The 27,478-nt window shown below is 43.7% G+C and overlaps 1 protein-coding gene and 1 pseudogene across 2 annotated transcripts; one reads left to right on the plus strand and one right to left on the minus strand.

The window, feature by feature from the left end:
- Positions 1-2,427: 2,427 nt before the first annotated feature.
- On the plus strand, positions 2,428-8,897 carry LOC122828581 (annotated as a pseudogene).
- A 3,264-nt stretch (positions 8,898-12,161) lies between these two features.
- LOC122828582 (DNA excision repair protein ERCC-6-like) lies at positions 12,162-25,647 on the minus strand. Of its 2 annotated transcripts, XM_044112237.1 has the most exons (8): positions 25,453-25,647; positions 24,748-24,792; positions 20,807-22,889; positions 17,439-18,944; positions 15,821-17,293; positions 15,226-15,345; positions 13,288-15,135; positions 12,216-13,206 (listed from the first exon to the last, which is right to left on the minus strand). In XM_044112237.1, the coding sequence occupies exons 1-8, from the start codon at positions 25,494-25,496 to the stop codon at positions 13,120-13,122; spliced, it is 7,206 nt and encodes a 2,401-aa protein (XP_043968172.1). In that variant the 5' UTR covers positions 25,497-25,647; the 3' UTR covers positions 12,216-13,119. The 2 variants fall into 2 exon arrangements, with proteins under 2 accessions (XP_043968171.1, XP_043968172.1); XM_044112236.1 differs by having other exon boundaries at positions 12,162-13,206; positions 13,288-15,345.
- Positions 25,648-27,478: the final 1,831 nt, after the last annotated feature.

Below are 27,478 nucleotides of genomic sequence, written 5' to 3' on the forward strand. Positions count from 1 at the left end.
GTGCTACTGACAGTGCCCCCTGGTGGATTGGCATGTTATAACAGTTCTCACTGTTGCCACTAGACAGCAGAATAAAGAAGATTGAAGAACTGCTGAGAATGATTTTGAACAGTGTTTCCCAATTCCAGTCCTCAGACCCCCTGCCTGCATGTTTTAGATGTTTCCCTTCTGCCACACCTGGATTGAATCTTTGGGTGATTAACAGGCTCCTGCAGGACTTGGTGGCTGCAGAAGATGTCATGCAATCATTTGAATCGGCTGTTCTGGTATAGAGGCACATCTAAAACATGCAGGCAGGGGGGCTGAGGACTGGAATTGGGAAAAACTAGTTTAGAAGATGAAATCAAGTTTGTCAATGAACTCGGTTGTCTTATCTAACCGTCTCCATGGTGACAGTTAGATAAGAGAAACAAAACAATGTTGGAAAACAAAATAAACCCAGTTATTAAAGAACAGCTTCTGTTTATTTTTTGATTTAGAGTAAAAGATACAAATGTTTTAAGGTTTAAAGAAGAAAAAAAGGCGACACAAAGTGAAGCTTTTATTGTGAAAGGCCTTGAGGTTCAGCTCAGAAAGGATGTAGTTTAAACTCTGGGGGTGAATAATTCCTCTCCAGTCAGAGTAAGGGGGCGGATTCCAGGGCTTTGACCCGCGCTGCGAACAGAAGAACGTTCTTCTCCACCTCGGCGTTGATCTGGGCCTGCGAGGCCCGCGGGTTTTTCTGGAGGAAACCCGCGATGCTCAGGATGCATTCCCTCTGAACAGAACCAGAACCAGCATCAGGACCGCTGTTCATCCTGGAAACATCTCACCTCAGCAGCTTCCTGCAGCCGGACGCACACCTTGTAGGCTTCCACCTGGTCGTGGCCGGTGATCCGGTTCAGCAGCTCGCGGCCCACCTGGACCCCCGTCACCGCTGCCAGCAGCTTCCGGTCGGCCTCCGACTGGGAGGACAGCCAGCGCAGCAGCGCCACCTGCAGCCCACACACAAACATTACACCTAAGTCTGTTTAATCTTGTATGTTGGTTCCGACCGACCCAAACCAACCCTGAACCTGGAATCACACTGGACTCTTTAATGGGTCAGAGGTCACAGATTTTTAGAAAAGGCTAACTGACCCAAACACAGATGGAACCAAAACTGAATTCAGAACTATTAAAGTTTTATGTCAAATATTTGTTTTTGCTTTTGTCTGTAATCTATAAAAACAAAGAGAAATAAATATTACCACAAAGGTTAAACTCCTGAAAAGGTTTGTTTATAAGATTATTTTCCCTTTTATAGTTTAATACAGATGAATATGTCTTAGATAAATAGTTAAAATAGAATATTAAATAATATTCATATGGTTAGTAATCTGCGACAGACTGGCGACCTGTCCAGGGTCACCCCGCCTCTCGCCCGGAACGTTAGCTGGGGATTGGCACCAGCAACCCTCCCGACCCCATTAGGGACAAAGGGTGTATAGAAAATGGATGGATGGATGGTTAGTAATCTGTTTTGTAATAAATATTGACAATTCAAGTAGAACATGGACTACTCAAAAATAAAACATACGTTATAAATGATATCTCCACCAAATATGAGAAAAATTATTCAGTATAGATATTAGCTTCTGAATAACGTAATGAAATAAACATCAAGTTTTAAAGTTTATTAATATTCTGACCTGCTGGAAAAGCTGCGCGTTGCTCATCTCTCCTCCAGAACCGAACATGGCGGCCTAGCGGATCGATAAATCTGATGATTTATGATCAAATAAAACTTGATAGTTACATGTGAAGTTGTTGACTACGGCTAAAGATCACAGTTGGAGAGAAAAACCACAAAAAACAAGGAGAAAATCTGCTGGGAAATACCGCTTCCTGTTTACTTTTTGTCTTCTTCTTCTTTGATTGACACACAGAGACTCACCAGCGCCACCTTCCGCAGCGGCAAGCTCTAACTTCTTTAATAAAAAGTAGGTAAAGTCTCGAGATTTCATCTAGATTGGTATGAGCAACCCTCAGTTTCATCATTTTTTTATTTTCTTCTGTGTCTCTTACTAACATTTTTATTAACACCGATTTTTGTATTTTGTTCTGGACTCTGTCTGCTTTTAGTATCGTTGATTTAGTTGCTGTGTGTGTATATATATATATATATATATATATATATATATATATATATATATATATATATATATATATATATATATATATATATATATATATATATATATATATATATATATATATATATATATATATATATATATACGTCCATAATTTTGTGTGTGATTTCCCAATTTCTTATAACCAGTTTTGATAAGACTCATACATGTATTAGATTTTTTTTTTTAGCCATATCTCCTTTCTGATTGGACAACGTGTGTTCTGCGTCACGACAGCGTGCTCTCTGATTGGCTGTGTTGAATTGGCGGGGGGAAGAATCTCTGCTTCAAACATGAAAACATCAAATCTCTCATTCAGGAAGTTTCTTCGAGAAGGCAGCTGCTGATTTGTCGTCTTGAAGTTAAAGATAGAATAAAGTAGATTTAAATTTTTATGAAAACATGAACATGGAGGGCTGTAAGGATGACGGGGAGGTGTCGGAGGTTTCTGACAGGCTGGAGAAGTAAGTAAAGCGACTCTAACGGCTGTTTATATGAACGGCTCAGTTAGCATCTCAGCTAGCTGACATTCCCATGGTTTATAATAGAAAAGCTAGTTAGCAACTAACTGATGCTAGCAACAGTCCGAAGACAACGTGAGAAGAAGCCTGGTTATTGAAATGCATACTTTGTGCTGTACATACCATTTTCCCTATTATTAATAACATTTAAATTTGTCTGTAGTTATTGATTTCTCCATGTGGATCAACATTCTGTACTAGTGGGCAGAATTATGTTTGAATTGCAGTCAGTCTACGCTTTGGATACCCTGATGTAAATTATTACATTCTCTTTGTTGTTTTTAAATATTTCCTAATGATTAATTTAAAGAAACCTTTATAGCTAATGCTCAACTCTCACAGTCTGGTCTTTCACCTGAAGAAGAGTCTGTTTCAGGTGGTTTGGATGCAGGTTATAAATACATTTAAAGTCATAAAACAACATTTCTGTACTGCAGACATTAAATATGACTTTAAATCAACAGCTAGTGAGTCTGAGTCGATGCAGATGAAGGTTGGAGAAAAACTGACCATAAATGGATAAAATGAGCAGCAAGCAGCGATTCATTGTAAAGTCAAAACTAGAGAAATATTTGATAAATCTTTGAGCTGTTTGGTTTCCGGATGGGTCTGGATGTTTCCTCTGGTTTGGTTCTGGTTCTGACCCAAACTATGTTTTTGCAGATCTTTGTGTATGGAAGACCAGATGGAAGCATACAGCAGGTAAGGAAATGTTAAAGTTTAAAATTTTTAAAAATTTTTTGATTTATGTGTATACATAAGTTAACAAAATGAAATTCTCCAATTTGTTCAATTTGTTTCAGCATTTTTTCTAAAATTCTGAACACTTGAGATCAAAATATCCATAAGCAGCTCAGACAGGATTCATATCTGAACCATTTCACTGGTTTTATTTTTCCACCAGGACTCTTTTAGCAAATCATTCAGGCACAATCTGTTCATTTTTGTATATTTTAATCTGTTTGTTAACATTCCCAGTAGAAGCACTTTTATGGCAAATTTACCAGAACCAGTTTAAAGAGTCCAGTTCTACCTGAATTTAACAGATAGAACAGATGAATGAGGGACTTACCCTAGATAAAATATTTATTTTACCACCTATTAGTGAGGCAGTAAATTCACTTTAAAATAAAAAAAAACTTTTATATTTCCATCCAGTTTGAATAAGTTGTGACTGAAAGGCCTTATGTTAATTAAAACCTGGTAAATTGGAGTCATTAAAAAACTAAAACTATGTTTTAAGGCTAAAACAGCAAGAAGCAACTTTTTCATAAGAACTGTGTTCAGATAAACAGACAAGTTTTCATGCAGGTATATTTACTGTGAGCCTAGAAACACATTAACTCTTCAGTGTTTATATAAATTACATTATTATCTCAACATTAACCAACACTGTAACGTGTTTTTCTGATGCTCAGTTTGACCTTAGACCTCACAGGAAGTGGAAGGTAACAGAAACATAAACCCTGAAACAGCTGGTGGACTGTTTAACTGTGATGGCTGTTGGATCGCTTGTTGATGTGATTATTGAGACCGTTGGGCTTCCATATTTCAACCCATGTTGTTTGAAGAAGCTGGATGAAGTTCAGGCCCGTCAGTCTGGAGAATCATGAAGTTACTGATGGTTTAGTGCTGGTGTCAGTGAGACATTAGAGTTTGTAACAAACTTCAATTTTTTAAATTCTTCAAGGCAAATTTTCTGCCTCCAGGCTTGTTAAACTATGTTATACTATGTAGCGCGGTGCTAAGCTAGGTTTGTAGTTGATGTATTGAGCTGGGTGCATGTGAGGCGCCAATCACACGTCCCTGTCCTGCACCTTGGCCTCACGGCGAGTTGGTCCACACCTAAACACTTCTGTAACTTGCACAGATTGTTGATGCCTCCGTTCATTAAAAGGGATTATTTGGAACATGTTCTTGCACAGCAGGTTCAGCTGTACCAGTATTTATATGATCCCTGTGTGACGACTCATGTTCACTCCACTGATGTACAGGTCTGGTATAAAAGTCACACCACTTGATCAACTCATGCATTTAATTAATTAGTTACATTTCCCTTTGGGCTCAATGAAGCCTTTTTATTTATTTTTTAAATTTGCACTCTCAATGAGACGATAACTTGGTGTGGAATGCTTCAGATTCTTCATGGACTTTGTTGAACTTTTTTTAGTTAACATGGACAAAGAATATACAAAACTTTGAAATTATATTCAAATCATTCAAGCAACCATGACAGCTCTAGTTCTTTGTGTTGCAGGTTGATTTCAGACGGCAAAGCTGTTGCCAAACAAGGAGACATTCAGCAAGCTCTGAAGCTGTTCAAACAGGCCTTCAGCATCCACCAAACTCCCAAACTGGAGAGCAGAATAAAGAAGATCGAAGAACTCCTGGCTGAGAATGACTTGGAGGATGAAGACGACGAGTTCGTCAATGTGAACAACAGCGGCTTGATGCTGTTTAAAGAGCTGCATGACAAGCTGTACGACTATCAGAGAGACGGAGTTTCCTTCCTGTACGGCCTCTACAGGGACGGCCGAAAAGGAGGAGTTCTGGCGGACGACATGGGACTCGGGAAGACCATCCAGATCATCTCCTTCCTCTCTGGCATGTACGACAACGACCTGATAAAACACACTCTTCTGGTCATGCCAACCTCCCTCATCACAAACTGGGTCAAGGAGTTCAGCAAATGGACTCCAGGAATGAGGGTGAAGGATTTCCACGGTGCCAGTAAAGCAGAGAGGACCAGGAGTTTGGAGAAAGTTCAGAGGAGAGGAGGAGTGATCATCACCACCTACACCATGCTGATGAACAACTGGCAGCAGCTGGCCTCATTTCAGGGAAAGGAGTTCTGCTGGGACTACATGATCCTGGATGAAGCACACAAGATTAAAACTCTTCCACCAAAACAGCCAAAAGTGCCTACGCCATTCCCTCCAAGAACAGGATTCTCCTGACGGAACTCCGGTCCAGAACAACCTCAGGGAAATGTGGACCCTCTTTGACTTTGCCTGTCAGGGAACTCTCCTGGGAACAGCCAAGACTTTCAAAACACAGTATGAGAACCCCATCACCCAGCAAGAAGGAGAAGGATGCTACTCCTGGGGAAAAAGCTCTTGGCTCCAGGATGTCCGAGAACCTCATGACTCTGATCAAGCCCTACTTCCTTCGTAGAACAAAATCAGAAGTGCAGAAGAAGAAGACTGGTGGAAAAGAGGCAAACTCAGAACCTGATAACCACCAATACCCTCAAGATCAGCCAACCTCTGGGGCAGTCATGCCCAAGCTCACCCGAAAGAATGACCTGATCGTCTGGACTTACCTGAGTGCCGTTCAGGAGGACATTTACAGACAGTTCATCAGTTTGGACCACATCAAGGAGCTGCTGATGACCACCAAATCACCTCTAGCTGAATTAAACATCCTGAAGAAGTTGTGTGACCACCCAAGACTGTTGTCTGCCAATGCTATTGCACAGTTAGGCCTGGATCAAAATCCTCAGGGGGATAATGATGAGACTGATGTTAAGAGCATTGCAAACGCTTCAGATGAAACTTTGATATCAGAATCTGGAAAGCTTGTCTTTCTGTTGGCTCTTCTGGAGCGACTCAGAGAGGAAGGCCACGAGCGCTGGTCTTTGCTCACTACAGGACAGTCCTCGACATCCTCCAACGGATCCTTGGCAACAGAGGGTTCAAACTGTTGAGACTGGATGGAACCATCACCCAGATCACAGAACGAGAAAAACTGATCTCTCGGTTTCAAACAGACAAACGTTACTCGTGTTTCTCCTCACCACTCAGGTTGGAGGAGGCATCACCCTGACAGCAGCAAACAGAGTAGTCATCTACGATCCGAGCTGGAACCCTGCCACAGACGCTCAGGCTGTCGACAGAGCTGCATTGGCCAGACAGAAAACGTAGTGATCTACAGACTGATAACCTGTGGAACGGTGGAGGAGAAGATCTACAGACGGCAGGTTTTCAAAGACTCCCTAATCAGGCAGAATACCGGAGACACAAAGAACCCATTCAGGTACTTCAGCAGACAAGAACTGAAGGAGCTCTTCACCCTGGAGGACCCAAGGTCTTCAAGCACCCAACTTCAGCTGCAGGATCTGCACTCCAGAGAACGACGGACTGACCCAGCTCTAGATGAGCACATCGCTCAACTGCATGCTATGCACATGTTTGGGATTTCAGACCACGACCTCATGTTTTCTCTTGATGTGAACCATGATGAGGATCCTGAAGACCAGGAGGCATGTCACTACATCGAAGGGCGTGTCCAGAAGGCTCAGGAGCTAATGAAGGCGGAGTCTGAGCTGCAGGTGGGTGAAAGACTAAAGATCATGTCTACATGGGATCAGAGGTGAAGGCCTGTTAGGAGTCAGATCAACAGTAACCCTAGAAGATGTAGGAGAGGCCTCCAGACGTTCTCTAAACCAACCTGGTTACTTCAGACGTTCTGCTCGGCCCTCTGAAGGTTCCACTAAAGCTTTTCGTCGCCATAATGTCAGAACGTTGACTCAGCAACTGCAGCAGATTCATTCTTCTTTCTCGAGCCGTTCTGTTGTAGATTAGCTGCTGTGTTTGGGATCATGGTTCTGTTGCCCTGTAGAGATGGAGCTCTGGGTCATGTCTTCATGCTGTGACCTCTGACCCTGGGCAGATCCTGCTCTTCTCCTCTTGCTGATGTTGTTTCTGTTCCTGCAGATGCAGCTGGCGGAGAGCATGGCGTCCAGCACAGAACCAGCCTGGCTGAGACAGCCGCCGGACCTCACCGGACACCGGACCAACCAGAACAAACCAAGGAACCCAACGCCAGGAGTTCCTCCTCCACTTCCTGACCCCGACGTGTCTTCAGAGGGGGTGGATATGGACCGGTCCGGTTCCGAAGGAAAGCAGCGCCATCAGGAGTCCAGCAATGAAGTCATTGATCTGTCTGGAGAACCAATAGGCGGTTCTTCTGGACCGGACGCCAGTCTGATTGAGATAACAGCAGACGAGAAGCCCGACGGGCCGAACAGAACCTCTGAGGCCGACGGGCAGAACCACAGCGACTCGGACCTTCAGCAGTACGACGCCTCCGGACTGAGTGCCGGCCTCGAGTCTCTTCACGGAAACTTCAACCTGGAGCTGGAGGACAGCGACGAAGACGAGGGTCAGGATGCTGCCGACACCGAGGAAGAGGAGCAGAAACTTCTGACTGAGCTTCAGCTCAACGGCAGCTTCAGCGTCCACAAGTCCCTGACGGAGAGTCTCTGCAGACGGAGCGGCGTCTCGGGTCTGGACCAGTCCGCCGACCAGTCCATCGTGGGCACCAAGAGGAAGAGGGCAGCAGTGATTTATGACAGTGATGAAGAAGAGCAGCAGCTGGTCGGCTCCTTCCAGGCGCTCGGATCGTCCACGCCCAAAATGTCTCCACCCAGGTCCAGACGGAGCGTCGCAGGAAACACGTCTGTGGTCTCCAATCGCTCCAGGCTCCAGTTTGTCATCCGGGACTCAGAGGAGGACGAGAGCGATGAAGAGGAAGCAGAGAAGATGCTGGGGATGAACTCTGAGCAGGAAGTGATGGATGGAGAGACTCTGCATACAGAGGAAGAGGATGAGGAAGATGATGAGGAAGATGAAGAGGAAGATGATGACGAGGATGATGAAGATGATGATGAAGAGGCATCGGAGCGGTTCTCTGCTGCGGGCGGCGACAGCATGGTGGGATCTGCTCAAGATGAGCCGGAGGAGGAGCGGAGTTGCCATGGTAACGGAGCATCGCCCGAGCGCCTGAGCCTGGAGGAGTCGAGCGTGGAGCCGGACCTGGCCCCCGGCGAGCAGATGGACCGCTGCGCCGCGTCTGGTGCCGACCCGGACAGCTACGAGTCTCTGGTCCGCAGCGGGAAGGAGAAGATCAGCCAGAACCGACCCGACGACGCGCTGGACTTCTTCCTCAGAGCCATCGACCTCCGACCCGGCGACCCCGAGGTCCAGCTCATCACCATCCAGCTGTACCGGCAGCTTAGCCACAGGCGGTAGCAGCAGAACCGCCCAGCGACCCGGAACCGGCAGGAAGCCAGATGGACTCTGATCGTCTCTCCAGCTCTGCTTTTGGACGTTCCCTCCTGTCATCATGAGAAATCTCTGCCAGCTGAAATCGTTTCTACTCAACAGAAAACAGTTTTATGGTTTAAATGTAAAACAAATCTAATAAAGTTGTGACTAAACAAAAATGTTTCTGTAAATAGAGGCTCAGGTTTTGGATTCTGCTGATTGCTCTAAATGTGACCCTTAGTGAAGTTTAGCCATCAGTTCCCAGAGTCCTTTGCTGCTCCAGGATCGTCTGGAATATTTTTAAATCTGTAAAGATGCTGATCTGTTTCCAGATCTGGATTTCTCCAGGGATCAGCAGCAGAACCAGACGGGTTGATTAATGTCTGGACATAAATGTACCAATACTGATGAGGAGCCATTTTCAATCTTGTTCTGAATGTGGATCCTTCAACAGAACCGAGGAACAGAAACTAACCGGGTCGGGTCCATTTTACTACAGGAAGACATTCGGTTGAATTTCTCTATGTGGATCCAAATCTGGGATCGGAACAAGCTTCCACTTTTCAGAAATGCATCACTTTTTCACTGCAATATTAATATTAAGAGACCCTCACAACTACTGACCTTTTCTGCCCATTAACACTTTATATATTATATATCATCCATTCATTCATTCATTCATTTTCTGTTCATCCTCCCTCATGGGGTCGGGAGGGTTGCTGGTTCCTCTCCAGCTACGTTCCAGGCGAGAGGCGGGGTCACGGGGTCACCCTGGACAGGTCGCCAGTCTGTCACAGGGCAACACAGAGACACACAACCATTCACACACACACACACACACCTAGGGAGAAGTTCAGGGGTCTCAGTCCTGCAGTTTTTAGATGAGCCACAGGTACAAAACACTGGAATGAAATGTCTTAATTACCTCCACCTGGTGTAGATCAGTTCTCCAGAACCTTAATTATTCTACTCAGGTGCAGCAGAGGCTCATCTAAAAGTTGCAGGACTGGAGTTTGAGACCCCTGATCTAGAGAGACCAATTAACCTGACAGTCATGTTTTTGGACTGGGAGGAAGCCGGATGTTATGTTCTGTTATTGCATGAAAAGGACAGAAGGGGGCGCTCTGAATATGTGACAAAATGCGCCCTATGTGGAGAAGAAGAGAACGCGAGAACTGAAGCTGAACTGCGTCTGATGCTGCTTATTTTCCACCATTTCAATATAATAACCCAACATTGGTGACCAGGATGTTTATTTCTGCTCGTCATTCCCAACATGGCTAAAAATGTTTCACTACATGTTGGTGATTGCTGTACCGGTCCAAACCTGATATTGATTCCAGCAGACAGTTTATCACTGTATTCCCGGTTATTGGGCCGTGTAGCGCCACCTAGAGGACATTCCTCGAACTGCAGGGACATGCGTATCGGGCTGTAAATATTTTATTGGTTCAATTTCTTGTAAACAATCAAACTGAGTGGATCCCTTGATTTTATTTGATACAACTAAAGTTTCTAAGTGTTTCCATCGCCCCTGAGTTTACAGCAGCTACATGAACGGAGAAAGATTCATGAATTCTTATTTTACTTTTTAAGGAAACGATCAGCTTCCTATTCCTCTTCTTATTGCAAGAAGTCAGAAGATTTTCAGATGCGTGCTGAATTTAAACATGCGCCATGTTTTGTTTGATAAAGTGTGTAAGTCACTGATGGACCGTCTTCTCCAGACTGCATCTGGGCTGGAGGACCTGCCTTAATGAGACATCCAGATGTGAGAAAAGACAGTTATTCATTTCTCTTTTCTGTACTTTAGTTATTTTAAATATGAAATTAAAACCAAATTTCTTAAGCTTATATATTGAATTCATCTTATGAATAAAGTATAATATTAATTAATTTATTAGTTCAATTTCAGATTGAATTTATAGTCAGCCCAGTTTATTCAGCACAAACTCAGATTCAGTGTTCATAGAAAAATTAAATGGTTCCAAAATGATTTAGTTTCCAGCAGCAGCAGGTCCAGTCGAGTTTCCTGCTCAGTCTGGTTCAGGAGCCGCTGACCCACTTCTGCTGCCTTTAGTGAGACTCTGGAGCACATATGTCAGAGTCAAGGCCCGCGGGCCACATCCGGCCCGCGAGAAGATTTTTTACGGCCCCTGGGATGATCTTGATTTATTATTAGAACCGGCCCGCAGACCGCAGCAAGCCGGCACCCCGTCTTCCTTATTTGAACTGTAAGTAGTTCTTTAAATGTTATGTGAGATGATGTACTTACCCATGTATCCATAACAACAGGTACTTTCAATATCCACCAAGTTATTGCCGAAATATACCGTCTATTAAACGGGTACACCCGGATTAATTACAGTTACCGTATTAACCCGATACTTGCTGGAAAGTGCAACGTCTCCCCTTTCAGAAACTGTTGGAATTTTACTTAGCGCTACGTGTGGCGGAATTACGGTACTGCAAATTTAGATGTGTCGCCGGCGACACGTCCGGTCTAGAAGGGTTATTAGCACAGCAGTCATCAGCATAACTGTAAAATTAACTTTCAGATACCCATCAAAAATGGCAAAAAGGAAGGTGGACACTGAGAACCGGGGGTTTCAAACAAGGCTTAGAGTTTATATTTAGAGGTTTTACTCAGTTCAAGTTTAAAAGTTAAAGTTTAATATTTGTTTTCACTGCATATTACTTCTCCTTGATGAAAGTGTTGTTTTTGATTAATAGAGTTTTGCACTTTATTTTATTGTATTTCAATCCAATTATATTTTAAAAATATTTCAGTTGTGTCTGTTGAAAATTAAAGATTACTGACAGAGCCATAAGAAAATATTGCTTTATTTATCTGATCATATTGGAATATATTTGTTAGGTTTTCAGTAGGTTCAATTAGGTTCACTAGACTATATGCGTCATTTAAAAAAATGTCAATGAACATTCGATCAGTCCGGCCCTCGGCTTGTAGCTAAATTTTTTATTTGGCCCTCCGTCCATTTGACTTTGACACCCCTGCTCTGGAGAGTCTGGCATTAATTAGGATCACCGTGGAAACAGCAACTGATCTGAGAACAAGAACCAGTGGGAACAAATGACCTGTTACCATGTTCGGTTCCAGATCCGTCCGGTTCTCCAACACGGAGAACCGGACGGATCTGCAACGCTCAGTGACTCAGCTAAATGCTACTAGCTAAGAGCAATTAGATAATTGCTATCTAATTAACAATTATTTGTTAATTAAATAATGAACAATCATTTAATTGGCTAATATCACTTAGCCAGTATAGATTGGCTAAGTGATATTAGCCAACTGCTAATATAGATCAGCTCAGTATGATAGTTGATAGCAATGCAAGCTAATAAGGTCTTTTTGTCAGGATTGGTGAAGGTGGAGACAAGAGAGACAAAATGCAAACAATGACGCATTGAAGATTTATTTAACTGAAAGATTTAATAGAAAATGAGTTTTCACTAAACTAGACGCACCAGACAGAAGCATGACTAGAACTTAAATATTAAGTTGGACATGTGAAAACATGAGCTGAAGGAAAAAATATTGAGCTGAGGAACTAAATTAACTAAAGGGATGAACAAAAACAAGAAATAAAACCTGAGAAATGAAAAGAAAATCAAATCATGGGTAGTAGAACCTAAAGCAAAGGGATAATAATCCAGACTAAAACTGAAGATAACTGCCTGGAGCTAAATTAAACAAAAATCTAATTTAAATAAAATACAAGTAACAATTAACCTACAGAACCAGAACAGCTGGGAACCCAAAACCAAACACATCATGAGACTCTTCTGTATTTTCAAACTGTTTTTAACAAACATGTTTTACAGAATAGTCTCACTAAAACAGAAACAGATGATCAGACGTAACCAGGCGTTCAGTAGAAACTGAACACAGAACTGATCTGGACTCTAATAATTGATTATTATTGATTATTGGACTAGACCGTCCCGCCCTGTAAAACGGTTGAAGTTGTAACACTGTAACATTATGGACGAGAAATGTGGTCTCAATTTTCAGATCAACTAATTTCAACATTTTTCTCTCCAAATTTAAAGCATTTAGTGACAAGAAATCTGAAAGTTACTTTTAAAAACAGAAAAATACAGTATTGTTAGTGTCACAACAATGTTTACATTTCAACTCTGGTGTCAGTGCAGGAGAACCAATCAGGATGTGGCGTTAGCCCACATGTCAGTGTCAGAACCCTTCAGGCACCAGCTGGGACAAACGGGTCCAAAAGTCCTGACACTTGAGTCCTCAGCCTTTATTTGGGCCCAAGCTGCTGGACCAGCTGGTCCTGGACCCGTCTGAGGAAGAAGCTCAGGGCGTCGTCCATCTTGGTCCGGCCGTCTCACGTCTTTCCTCTGCTGATGTGCGACTCACATCTCTGAGACTGGATCCGTCTGCCCAGAGGTCAGCTCAGGTCCAGAACCCGACTGCTGGCTGTCCTGGTGGGTTTCCTCCCCCTGAGTTCAACACATCACATCATCTTCCTCTGATGTGTTTGTTCCCAACTCTTCTAAAGATAAATAAACAGTATTACTCACCTCTTCCTCCTCTTCATCGTCTGTTTTGAGACTCTTTCTGCTTCTCTGTTCCTGCTCAGACTCATTACAGGTGAAGAAAGCAACACTCTCTTCCTTTGCCTCAGAACTCTGTCCTGAAACATCTGCACCACCATCAGAACCAGAACCAGAACCTTCTTCTCCCTCCTGATGGTCAGTGACGGAGTGGAGGAGGGAGTGATGGGAGGACGCCTGAGCTTTTCTTCCAGACCTTTTCTTTGTGATCTGAGGAGAGCAAACAGAGGCTCCTGATGTTGGTGTGGAGGTTCTGAGAACCCGGAGCGACTTGTTGAAAAGATGCAGAAGCAGCTCTTCATCCTCCTCTTCAGCAGCTCTCCTCTTCATAGGGACTGTGATGTTTTCATCTAAATCGGAGACTTTGCAGCTGCTGAAGGTCCGTCTGTCCAGACTGTCTGACAGAGACTTCTCAACATTGAAGCTGCCATTCCTCTGAAGCTCACATAGCAGCGTCTGCTCCTCTTCCTCAGTGTCTGAGTCCTGCAGGTCAACAGTTGTGTCCTCAAACTGTAGGACAAAGTTTCTGCAGGGCAAGTCAACCTCAGGCTTTATCCTGGGAGTTTCTGCTTGGAAGCTGCAGTCAGACTGAAGGAGGGCGTTCTGCAGATGGTTTATGTCCTCCACTAGATGCTCCCCTCCTTCCTCAGGCTCTTGCTCCTTAGACTCCTCTTCTTCAGTCTCCCAATCAGACACGCCCCCCTCCCACTTCTGTTGAGTCTCCTCTTTTTCAATTTCATTTTCTTCCATCTTCCCTTGTATCTCACTCTCATCAAACTCCTCCATGTTCAGCTCCTCCTTCTGACCAGAATCCTCCTGACTCTCCTCCACTTGCATCTTCTCTTCTTCAGACTCCTCTTCTTCAGACTCCTCTTCTTCAGAGTCCTCCCCAGACTCCCACCCTCGGTCCTGGACTTCTCGGGTTTCCTCTTTCTCAGAAACCTGCGTTTTTGTTTCCTCTTCTAAGAAGCTGTTTTCTTCTAACTCATCGTGGATCTCCTCTTCCGTCTCCTTTTCCTCAGACTCCCCTCTTTGCATCTCCTCTTCTTCATCTTCCTCATCAGCCTTGTCCACTTGCAACTCAGACTCCCCATCTCCAGTCTCCCATTCAGACACAATCAGACATTTTCTCCTCCCACTCCAACGCTCTGGTCTCCTCCTTTTGAGTCTCTTCTTCTTTAATTCTATTTTCCTCCATCTTCTTGTGCATCTTCTCTTCTGATCCCTCCTTTTCATCAAATTCCTCCTCCTGCATCTTATCACCGTTTCACCAAACTCTTCCTCTCTCATTTCTTCCTCTTCAGATTCCTCTTCCTCCCTAGATTTGGACTCTTTGGCCTGGACGTCCTGTATCCCCTCACTCTCTCCTTTTTTTATATCATTCTCACAAAGCTTGTCTTGCATCTCCTCTTCTGCCTTGTTCTCAAACCTTTTCTCCTGGGTCTCTTCCTCTAACTCCTCTTTGTTGCCTCTGGTTTCATGCAGCCGAAGCTCCTGATGACATGAATCGTCTCCCTGTCCTTTCTCAGAGCCGTACTCAGCTATCTCACCGTTAGTCTTTGTCTCATTCCTGACCCGAGGTTCCTCCTGGATCTCCTGACAGTCTGTGATGACGGTCTGGAGGACAGATCTATGAGAGGGTTCTGATTCTGGTGTGTAGTATCCAAACAGCTGAAAACTGGTGTAAACTGGACTCTCCTGATGGTCTCCAGAGCCCCCTTCAGTCAGCGGGTCTCTCAGCTTGATGGTCACACTGGACTTTTCACAAGTCTCTGAAGATTCGTCCATCAGTTCCCCAACATCAGCAGAGCCCTCCTGATAGGAGGCACCAAAGTGGCGAATATCCTGATTAGTCAGGATGTGCTGCAGGTTTTCTCCTCCAGAACCAGACTGATCCATAATTACCTCCTCAGGCACAGTGTTCAAATGATCTTCACCTTGTGAGTCCTGAGAGGTCTCTCTGTCAGCTTCTGGTCCTGGCCTGTCTGTTTCTGGACTCACTTCCACGTTCTCCCCAAGCTGCATCTGCAGAAAACCCAACAAGTTAATCAGCAGGTGTGCTGGTCGACAGGTGAGCAGAACCCAGAGCTTGTACTGTTCACAAAGTGTCTAAAGCCCCGTCCACACAAAGACAATCATTCTCCTAAATGACTGAGACAAACTGTGCAGTCAGGACAGAACACATTGTAGTAAGTATGCTGGGCCAATCGGTGGCAGGATGACTCAGAAATCACTGCGTATGCATCAAGAAGTCATACGACATTTAAAGCAACAGCAAGCATTTTTAGTATTTGTGAGAGTGAAGCACATGCAGAGTACAGAGTGATGGCGCTATGATGTCATCGTTTCCAAACAGACGAGGCTGACATAAACACTCTGGGACCCGTTTTTGTTCATCATCATTCTGGATGAACCAGAACCAGAATCTGGTTCATCTTTTCTCCACCAGAATGACCAGTCAAATGCAACGGCTGAAACTGAGTGAAGAAAAATATCTGACCTTTGGAAAGTTTGGAGAACTGATGAGAGTGGATTTGAAGGAATGAATCATCCTCTTCATGTCTTCGTCTTCAGATTCTTTGTCCTGAGTCTTGTGATCAAATCGCTCCTCCTCCTCAGACTCATCTTCCACAGTTTCCTCCCTAGATTTCCAATCCTGGGTCTCCTCCGCCTGAATTTTCTCCTCCTCTTGTGGTCTCCTTCCATCAAGCTTCTCTTGAGTCTCGTCTTGGGGATCATCATGTTCTGAATTATCCTCCATCTCTTGCACCTTCTCAGACTCCCTCTCGTTTTTGGCCTCCTTATCACACTTCTTCTCTCCATATTCATCCTCAGACCTCCACTCTGGACTCTCATCGTTTTGTATCTGTACATTCTCAAACAAGTCTTCTTGGGTCTTTTCTTTAAGGGTGTCTCTCTGCACTAGTTCCTCCTCTTGTATCTCCTCTTTATCTGCCTCCTCTTCTTCTTGCTTTTTATCTTCCTGAAAATCTTCTCCATCCGGCTCATTGGGATTTGAATGAGTTGCCTCTTCTTTCTCTCGTCCATCAGAGGATCTGTCAGCATCTTCATCACTATCTGTCTTCATTTCATCATCGGCATCAATAAGGTCGTCCTCTTCTTCCTCTTTCGGGATAGACATGTCCACAGCCTCATCTTCTTCTTCTCTGTTGTCAGTTTCCTCTGACTGAGGTTCTTTCCACATCAAAGGGATATTAATTTTCTCTGGTGCATCAGCATCTTTGCTGTCTTCACGTTCCCCCTGGAAGTCCAGAACATCTTTGTTCTTGATGATAGACCAAAGGATGGATTTATAGGAACCCACAGACAAACTCCGCCCATCTCTGTTCCTCAGATGGTGAGAACCAGATCCAGATCCAGAGGAGTTTGATTCAATCACCAGAAAGGAGCTGTCAGTTGGATTCTTTATGTGGGGCGTCTTCTCGTGATGTTCATCGATGGACTTGTCCAAGCCTGAGGCATTGGCGCTACTGGTGGTCAGTTTTTGCAGACCTTGAGACAGAGGGCCTTCTTCAGACTCCACATCTTCCTGAACACTGTCACTGCTCTCCAACTGGAGGACAAAGTTTTTATTGAATATTTCAAACTTAACATTTTCTCTGTAAGGTTCCTCTTCGAAGCTAAAGTCAGGCTCAAAGCCCATTTCAAAGTGAGAAGTTCTGTTCACTCCATTCTTGTTATCTGCCATGATCAGCAGGTGGCTGGCATCACATTCTGTTGTTTGGTCCATCAGATCTTCAACAGCAGCAGGATGTTGCGGTGAGGCGTTCAGAGTCAGACTCAGCCAGAGTTCCTCTGCTCCAGAACCAGGCCGGTCCATCTCTGCAGTGCTGACGTTGTTGTCCTGCTGTGGAGGTGAAGGCCTCGGTTCCCTCTGTCTGCTATGGGTGTTCAGCGGCTCACTTGGCCCGGTTGGTTCTGTTCTCTGGACTGTGGTGTCAGCTGGTTTCATCTGCAGGAGGACACACATCAACAGACATCAACTAGTCATCCAAACAGGTTCCTGGTTCCTGGTCTGCTGCTTGAGCACAAAAGTTTAGCATCATCGTTGGGAACAGTCAGAACTGGAGTGAAGAACAAAAAAAGTTCTAACTGACCTTTTGGTTTGGAGAGTTGTCGATGAAGGTCAACTTCAAGGAATTTCTAGTCACCTCCTCCACCTCAGAATCTTCCTCCTGACTCTTCTCGTCTTGAGGGTCATCCTCTCCTGAGTTGTTCTCCTCCTCTAGCGCCCCCCCTAGGTTCTCCTTTTCAGCCTCCTCCGTTACCGTCTTCACAGACTCCTCCTCTTTCACCACCACATCTTGTGTCTTCTTCCCCACAGACTCCTCTTGAGGGTCATTATCTTGCACCTCCTCATTTTGAATCTCCTCAGGCTCCTCAACTTGTAACTCCCCTTCCCCCTTCTCCTTATCTGGCTCCTCCTTCTTAAGCTCCTCCTGGTTTTCCACAGGCTCATGTTCTTGTATCTTCTCCTCAGACTCCTCTTCCTCACTGCTGGATTCGTCCATCTGAAGCTGAGTTGATTCAGTCCCACCCTCCTGTTTTCCCTCAGAGTTTGACTCTGATATCTCCGTCTCATTGTCATCATCACTGTTCTCTTCTTCATCCTCTTCCAGGGTGAATGTCTTGTCCAGGGGAATCTTGCTCACAACAGGATATTCACAAGAGGAATACAGAGATGTCTCTAGAAACGTTTCTGACTGAGGTTCCTCAGAAGTCAACAGGACATTTTTTCTTGAAACATCACTACCTTTGTCATGTTTGTTGCCCTCCTCCTCTATTTCCTGAGCATTGATATTCTCTATGGTGGACTGGAGCAAGGAATGACGGAAGTCATCTGGTGTGTTTTCTCCAGCAGTCTTTCTCACATGGTGAGCAGAAGAACCAAAAAGTGGCAATTTAGGTGTGGAGGCTGTGAGCACCTGAAAGGGGCTGACCTGGAGAGTGATTATCTGCTGCTCTTCATAATCATCCCTACCGCTGTCATAATTATCTTTGGCTGTTTGCTTCTTGGTTGTCCAGCTCAAGTCATTGTTGGACTTGTCTCTGCTGTGGTCAGTTTTGTTGTGTAGACTCTCTAACAAAGACTTTCCATTTAACTGAGGTGGAGACAACAATCTCTGGTCCTCTTCAGTTCGAGCATTCTCGGCAACAAAGTCAGAAAACTCCAGGTTTTCTTTAGAGGCTTTGGGTTCAGAGAGGACTCTGAAGGTGCCTGCTTCAATGCTGGAGTTTAGGTTCATCTCAGAGTGGGAGGTTCTGTTCAGTTTGTCGCTGTCATTATTTGCTGTAATCTGGAGGTTGGAATCACTTCCTGAAGATTTCTCCATTGGTTCTTCAACATCAGCAGAAGTTTTCTGAGACAAGGTGTTTAAAGACAGCTCAGTATGTTCATCTGCCTTATGATGTGGTGGCTCATTTCTGCCTGGACCACACAAATCCATTTCAACTGCAACTGGCCTTTTTAAGTTGGAGAAGTTGTTGTTAACAGGCTGTGGGTTGGAAGGTTTTAGATGTTTTGAGTTTTTCTCATTAGGGTCTTCTCTAGTGTCCTGTTGTCGTCTCTGCCATGCTGGTTCTGTGCCCACATCCAACTGCATCTGCAGAAAACCCCCAAACCATACATTAACAGTCATAGACTGGATTCAAAACCTTTAAAGCTGAAGAGGCCACATTTAAAACCTTCTTGTTCAAACTACTTGCACTCATCCACTGCGACTGGGTCGCAGAGTCTGCAGTCTCACCAGATAGGCCGATACTGCCCTCCTCCAGCCTGAGGCATTCCCAGGTCAGCTGAGAGACATACCCAGCTGAGGTAGGTCTCCAGAAAAGATGCTAGAGCCACTTCAACTGACTCCTTTCGATGTGGAGTAACAGCGACTCTACTCTGAGCCCCTCCCAGATGGTTGGTCTCCTCAACCTAACTCTAAGGGAGAGACAAGCCACCCTGTGGCCCCTTATATTCACAATATCATTCTTTGGGCCAATGCCCAAATTTCCTGAGCATATCTATGGTAAATCAAGGCTCATCTCTCTCTTCATCACAATGGACTATGCTTTGGCCGTATTACTGCAGCAGCCGCACTGATCCATCTGTTGATCTCCCACTCAATCCTGACCTCACTTGTAAACAAGACCCCAAAATATTTGAACTCCTCCACTTGAGGGAGGAATTTGGAGAGACTTTTCTGGTCTAAAACCATGGTCTCAGAGTTGGAGGAGCTGATCTCCATCCCACCCACCTCACACTTTACTGTGTACCCCTCTCATGCGTTCTCTAGGTCCTGACCAGAGGGAGCCAGTAGAACCTCACTATCCACAAACTAGAGACAAAATCCAGCAACAGGTCCGACTTAGTGCTGGAAATGGTGACCGAACTCCAATGCTGCTTGCACAGAAAACAGATAGCCCCTAATAAAGTTCCCCAGACTCCATATTTCTTGAGGGGGCTCATGAGTGACATGGTCAAAAGTTATCCCTAGGTCTAAAAATCACATATGCACTGGTTGGGCAAACTCCCAGAAAGACTTAAGAACCCTGTGAAGAGCATAGAGCTGATCCAGTGTTTCTTGACCAGGGCTGTAACCACACTGGTCCTCTTGAACCCAAGGTTCAACTGTCAGCTGGACTCTCCTCTCCATCATCCTGAAATAAGCCTTACCAGGAAGGCTGAAGAGAGTGATCCCTCTGTAGCTGGAACAGTCCATCTGATCCCCCTTTTCATGTAGGAGGACCACCACCCCAGTCTTCCAGTCCAAAGGATTGTTCCTGTCCATAATGTAATGCCAGAGAGGCATGTCAGCCATGACAGCCACAGAACATCCCCTAACCTAAGGTACTCAGGGCAGATCTCCTCCACCCCTCCTCCCACTGTGTAGCTTTTTGACTACCTCAGTTGTTTCAGCCTGAGTTATGGACAAGCCCAACTCCGAGTCCCCATTCCCTGCTTCCACCAAGTGACGCATGATAGTAGGCTTTAGGAGCTCTAAAGCCTACTATGTTGGTCTTGTGGTCATCCAGGAAACCAATGAGTAAGATCTGAGTACAATTGTTGGTTTTTGGGGTAGAGGTATCTAAACATTATCAGTATATCAATACTGTTTAAGAATGGAGTGTTTGGGAAACTTGGACCCCAGAGGAAAAAAGAATAATAAGAATGGAACCTCGGGAGAACCTGCATCTGAATATTTTTCCTCAAAATTAACAAGAAATTCTTACCGCAACCAGTAAGAGTCATGATGCCTACCACTACACTTTGCTTTAAAAGTGATCTATAGTAGTCTGGTCAAGAAGAACCAAAACAGAAAGGCTTCTGGGGGAGACAGTTATCAAAAGGTTAGTCATAACTTGCAAAAGTCGACTCCATTGGATACAGCACTGAACATACAAAACTAACTTGTGTCATATAATGAAAACAAATTAGTTTGTACAAATATAATTTGATATTTAGTCTTTCACCCACCTGCAGCTCAGACTCCGCCTTCATTAGCTCCTGAGCCTTCTGGACACGCCCTTCGATGTAGTGACATGCCTCCTGGTCTTCAGGATCCTCATCATGGTTCACATCAAGAGAAAACATGAGGTCGTGGTCTGAAATCCCAAACATGTGCATAGCATGCAGTTGAGCGATGTGCTCATCTAGAGCTGGGTCAGTCCGTCGTTCTCTGGAGTGCAGATCCTGCAGCTGAAGTTGGGTGCTTGAAGACCTTGGGTCCTCCAGGGTGAAGAGCTCCTTCAGTTCTTGTCTGCTGAAGTACCTGAATGGGTTCTTTGTGTCTCCGGTATTCTGCCTGATTAGGGAGTCTTTGAAAACCTGCCGTCTGTAGATCTTCTCCTCCACCGTTCCACAGGTTATCAGTCTGTAGATCACTACGTTTTCTGTCTGGCCAATGCGGTACGCTCTGTCGACAGCCTGAGCGTCTGTGGCAGGGTTCCAGCTCGGATCGTAGATGACTACTCTGTTTGCTGCTGTCAGGGTGATGCCCACTCCTCCAACCTGAGTGGTGAGGAGAAACACGGAGTAACGTTTGTCTGTTTGAAACCGAGAGATCAGTTTTTCTCGTTCTGTGATCTGGGTGATGGTTCCATCCAGTCTCAACAGTTTGAACCCTCTGTTGCCAAGGATCCGTTGGAGGATGTCGAGGACTGTCCTGTAGTGAGCAAAGACCAGCGTTCGGTGGCCTTCCTCTCTGAGTCGCTCCAGAAGAGCCAACAGAAAGACAAGCTTTCCAGATTCTGATATCAAAGTTTCATCTGAAACGTTTGCAATGCTCTTAACATCAGTCTCATCATTATCCCCCTGAGGATTTTGATCCAGGCCTAACTGTGCAATAGCATTGGCAGACAACAGTCTTGGGTGGTCACACAACTTCTTCAGGATGTTTAATTCAGCTAGAGGTGATTTGGTGGTCATCAGCAGCTCCTTGATGTGGTCCAAACTGATGAACTGTCTGTAAATGTCCTCCTGAACGGCACTCAGGTAAGTCCAGACGATCAGGTCATTCTTTCGGGTGAGCTTGGGCATGACTGCCCCAGAGGTTGGCTGATCTTGAGGGTATTGGTGGTTATCAGGTTCTGAGTTTGCCTCTTTTCCACCAGTCTTCTTCTTCTGCACTTCTGATTTTGTTCTACGAAGGAAGTAGGGCTTGATCAGAGTCATGAGGTTCTCGGACATCCTGGAGCCAAGAGCTTTTTCCCCAGGAGTAGCATCCTTCTCCCTTGCGCGGGTGATGGGGTTCTCATACTGTGTTTTGAAAGTCTTGGCTGTTCCCAGGAGAGTTCCCTGACAGGCAAAGTCAAAGAGGGTCCACATTTCCCTGAGGTTGTTCTGGACCGGAGTTCCCGTCAGGAGAATCCTGTTCTTGGAGGGAATGGCGTAGGCACTTTTGGCTGTTTTGGTGGAAGAGTTTTTAATCTTGTGTGCTTCATCCAGGATCATGTAGTCCCAGCAGAACTCCTTTCCCTGAAATGAGGCCAGCTGCTGCCAGTTGTTCATCAGCATGGTGTAGGTGGTGATGATCACTCCTCCTCTCCTCTGAACTTTCTCCAAACTCCTGGTCCTCTCTGCTTTACTGGCACCGTGGAAATCCTTCACCCTCATTCCTGGAGTCCATTTGCTGAACTCCTTGACCCAGTTTGTGATGAGGGAGGTTGGCATGACCAGAAGAGTGTGTTTTATCAGGTCGTTGTCGTACATGCCAGAGAGGAAGGAGATGATCTGGATGGTCTTCCCGAGTCCCATGTCGTCCGCCAGAACTCCTCCTTTTCGGCCGTCCCTGTAGAGGCCGTACAGGAAGGAAACTCCGTCTCTCTGATAGTCGTACAGCTTGTCATGCAGCTCTTTAAACAGCATCAAGCCGCTGTTGTTCACATTGACGAACTCGTCGTCTTCATCCTCCAAGTCATTCTCAGCCAGGAGTTCTTCGATCTTCTTTATTCTGCTCTCCAGTTTGGGAGTTTGGTGGATGCTGAAGGCCTGTTTGAACAGCTTCAGAGCTTGCTGAATGTCTCCTTGTTTGGCAACAGCTTTGCCGTCTGAAATCAACCTGGAAGTAAAAAGGTTGAAGTGGTTAATTTTATTTTAGTCACATAAATGGCATGGATTCTGCAAACTAATAAGTCATTGTGTTTCTAACAAGTTCACTCTATGTTGTTAAGTTTCAGGTGAAGTAAAAACATCTAGTAATTCTTTAGAAACAATTCTTTTGTCTTTTTGTGTGAAGTTTATTTGCCAGAACAGATAAAATATCTGGGGATGGTTTCCAAAATCATATCAAAACTGAATCCAGCATCAAAACCGTCAGGCAACAACAATAAAGTAGAATTCATATTTCTATGACTTCCAGCCATTTGTTGCCTAATAAAATGATTCACTGAACTGGTAATCTTTTATCTGTTGTATGCATTGATTTTGACAGTTTGATTATTGTGGTCGAGTCAGCATTGGAAGGAGACACGGTAACAAAATGCAACTGAGGTGGATTTATTCAGAACTGCAGGTCACATTTACACCACCATCATCTTCACAGCCAGAGAAACTGGCTTTTATTCCTGCAGTCATTTCATTTCATTTTAAAGGTCTGAATGGTTAGAGTTACTTTTGATTCATAACTGCAGCATTGACTCATTCTGGACTGAAGCTCTTTATTCTGCAGCTGTAATGTTGGGTTTTCATGATGCAAAGCTCTTCAAACTGCCTTGCTGCTGAAGTCTGCTGTACAAATAAACCTGTTTAGTTTCTCAATCTGAAACATTTTAAGACTAATAAAAGCAAAACCAAAAATCTGTACGGGTGTGAATACTTTCTACAGCTCTGCTTCTTTTTCAAGTCATTTCAAACCAAACTTAACATAAAATATATATGAGTCTGAGTCAGTCTGAACAGGCCGCCGCCTGCAGCCAGATAATTGGATCTGAGTCAGAGGTTGTCGGTTTGGCGCCGCAGCCGTTGGTCCTGCCGGATTCCCCTCCACAAAACATCGGCAGAAATCCCCGGGTTTCCCACGGCAGGTTGGGAACGTTTACAGGAATACCAGCTAGTTTTAGAGGAATTCTCCAACGGATCTCTGGTTCTGGTTCTGACCCAGAATTCCTGGAGCCATGTTAAACCAAATGAAGATGAAATGCCACTGAGTAAGTTTCTATAATCACCTTAAAAATTGGTGGATAAAATAGATATTGGCTGGATTTTCAGTCAAAATGACAAAAGGAGAAAAAATCTCGTTCCTTATGATCAAACTGTTTAGAAACAGTGAAGAAAAGGCAACAGAACCAAGAAGTCCGACCGGGCCGACCGAGTCCAGCTCAGTTTAAACCAAGCTGCTGCCTTAAAACCCTTTCTGATGAAATAAAACCACTTATTTAGATTTAACCTTCGTCTTTTCAGTGATAATGTTTGTTTCTAAAATCAGATTTTTTGTCTAAAGTTTCTTTCAGGATTTTGAAGCTGATGTTACCAGATTTCTGCACATGAAGCAAATATTTCTGCCTTCATCTCCTGAATATTCAACTTTTAATAAAGTTCAGTGAAAGTGGAGTAGATTAGGTTCTGTGTAGAAATGAAGATTGATTATTTTGTTATGTAAATAATATCAGTTCTAGTTGTAGAATGCACCTGTTTAGTTGTGATCTTAAATATTTTTTTTATCAATCAGCTCACTTGCTGTTATGCAAATTAATTTTCCTGACATTAAATAACATCAGTGGGAAAATATTTCAATATTGCACATGAAGATTTCCCCCTGAGGAAAAACCGAGTCCAGAGGTTGAAGCTGCAGGCGCCGTGGAAAACCCGGCCTTCTCCACGGTGGGTCGGGAACGTTTGAGGGAATACCGGTCCAGAACCAGAACCTCCACCAGGCCCGTGGTTCCTTCCTTCAGCTGCTGATTTCAACAATAAATTACCTTTCGTACTTTTCCATCTTCTGTTCGGCATCAATGGACAGAGATCTGCAGAGGTTTGGATCAGAACCAGGTTGCTATAGTAACTGAAACTAACAGCAACAAAAACTGAAAAAACATTTTCATAAGTAAAAGCAGTAATTAATGGGGAGAAACAATAACTAACTGGAACTGTATTTACAAACCAAACATCCTGAAATCAGAGGAATATTTCCTTTGTTTTCATGTTTATTAATCTATTTATTAGCTTTTCAAACTGATGTTTATATCAGCAAACGACGGCGCTCCGTTCTGCTGATGTTCTTGTTCAACAATAATTTAACACGTTTTTAAAAAATGTTTTCAATCGATGTAAACAAAATCACTTTGACTTTTTTTAATCTGTACCTAAAAATGAAGAAAAGTATGAAAAAACTAAAAAACTATAACTCATTAAAACAAAAATAAAACCAAGCATTATTAAACTAATAAGTAATAAAAACTAATTAAAATGAAGTGAAAGAGACAAAAACTGGATCATCTGGTTTCTGTTTTACTTTAGTTCATTTCTAGTTTCTAGCTTTGATTATTTCTTGTTTATAGTTATTCTACAATAATAATAATAATCTAAGCCCGAATATCAGAGTGAAAATAATAATAATAATAATAATAATAATAATAATAATAATAATAATAATAATAATAATAATAATAATAATGTTTCCTGACCTCAGCCTGAGGGAAACCTCATCCAGCTGCTGATGTTCCTCCATGCTGCAGCACCTCGAATCACCTGCAGCCTCCGCTCTGTGTCCTAGTTAAATCCTCCGCCTGTTGGGGGTTTTTCGCCTGGAAAGTCCCTGAATATTGAAAACCTGGTCTGGTTTTTAATAATCTCGTTCTGAATGTGACCAGAAAGATCTGATGAATCTGAAACAGAAAACTTCAAACATTCGGAATAAAGATGAGCTTTAGTTCATTTGATCGAGTTTTTAGGATTAATCAAATGAAAAATCTAGAAAACAACCAAACTTTAACTTTCTGAGTAAAATGTGAAACTTGCATTAACCTTATTCATCTCTTTACACACTGAGAAGATTCTGTTTGTCCTTTTGCACCAAATAACTTGAAATTACAGCAAAGATAATAAATCAATAAACAAACGATCATAAACCGATCAACCAGAGAGCAGCTTCAATAAACTTCACCCAGATAAACAATGTTTAGTGAATCACATGTGCTCAGGGCTGCACAGTGGTACAGTTGGTAGAGCTGTTGCCTTGCAGCAAGAAGGTCCTGGGTTCGATTCCCGGCCCGGGGTCTTTCTGCATGGAGTTTGCATGTTCTCCCTGTGCATGGTGGGTTCTCTCTGGGTTCTCCGGGTTCCTCCCACAGTCCAAAAACATGACTGTCAGGTTTATTGGTCTCTCTAAATTCTCCCTAGGTGTGAGTGTGTGTGTGTGAGTGTGTGTGTGTGAGTGTGTGTGTGTGAGTGTGTGTGTGGATGGTTGTGTGTCTCTGTGTTGCCCTGTGACAGACTGGTGACCTGTCCAGGGTGACCCCGTGACCCCGCCTCTCCCCCGGAACGCACCTGGAGAGGAACCAGCAACCCTCCTGACCCCATTAGGGTGAACAGAAAATGGATGGATGATGGATGGAAATGCGCTCAGCGAAATGAAGAGAAGCTTGAAAAACGTTTTCAGATAAAATCATTTTTTATCCTGCGGTTCAAACCTCCGTTTAGCTTAAACAAATATGAAAAATGATCTAAACTCCAGCATCTGATTATTCAAATACTTTATCAAAGTTTTTACACAAGTAAAAAAAACATCTTAATGTATCTGCCCCATTTTAACCGAACAGAACTTAATTTTAGCTCCGTAAGAATTGGCCTAATTTATGTTTTGAAATGTTTAACAGACAGAAGCAACTTACTGCGTCTGCAATAAAAACGAGTCAAAAAGAACCCGGAGCAAATTTAGCTGTTAGGAGATAAGTTATGTTTTAATATAAAAATATTATTTTTCGGTTTAACCTCAAAGTCTCTCCTGGCGGCCGCCATTGAAGGCCGCTGATTGGCTGAGCCGCTCACATTCATTTGGGGAAAATAAACTTTTAACTTTTGTATCTGAAGTTCAGGAGGAAAAAGTTTGTTACCTGGACGGTTAGCAGCGGACACCTGGCCAGGTGGAGGAGAGGAGAGGCGCGCGCACCGGGCGAGAAACGTCACGTGAGTTCGGGTGAGGCGGGAACGTCGCGTCAGGAAAAATTACAAAAATATGAGACACTGATGATACAGGCTTATAAATCCAGAAATGAGACTCACGCTGCACACTGTAAAATAATAATAATAATTTCAAAAGGACATTTTTTTCTAAAAAGTGAAAATGCCGGGAGATCGAGCGCCACCTAGTGTCTGACTGTTAACCTGCTCTTCAGGCAGCTTGTAAGGTTCACAAAAAAGTTCCTAAATTGATAAAAATAAACATCATCATCATCACATACTACAAGAAATAAAACTATCAGCCGTTGAGGTTTTTAAAGATAACAGAAATGATCAGATATTGATTACAGATATTGGAAATATTGGCAGCCTGACCTGATGGTGTTTTGATGTTTAATAAATAAAAAATAATGTTTGGAAGTTCATCACAAAGCTTTGTGCTTGTCTGGCTTCAGGTTATAATAATAATTATAAAACCGTCATAATTAATCCATTTGACAGATTAACTCTCCATTCACTGATTTACTGCTT

Source organism: Gambusia affinis, linkage group LG03, assembly GCF_019740435.1.
Source record: "Gambusia affinis linkage group LG03, SWU_Gaff_1.0, whole genome shotgun sequence".
Classification (NCBI taxonomy): domain Eukaryota; kingdom Metazoa; phylum Chordata; class Actinopteri; order Cyprinodontiformes; family Poeciliidae; genus Gambusia; species Gambusia affinis.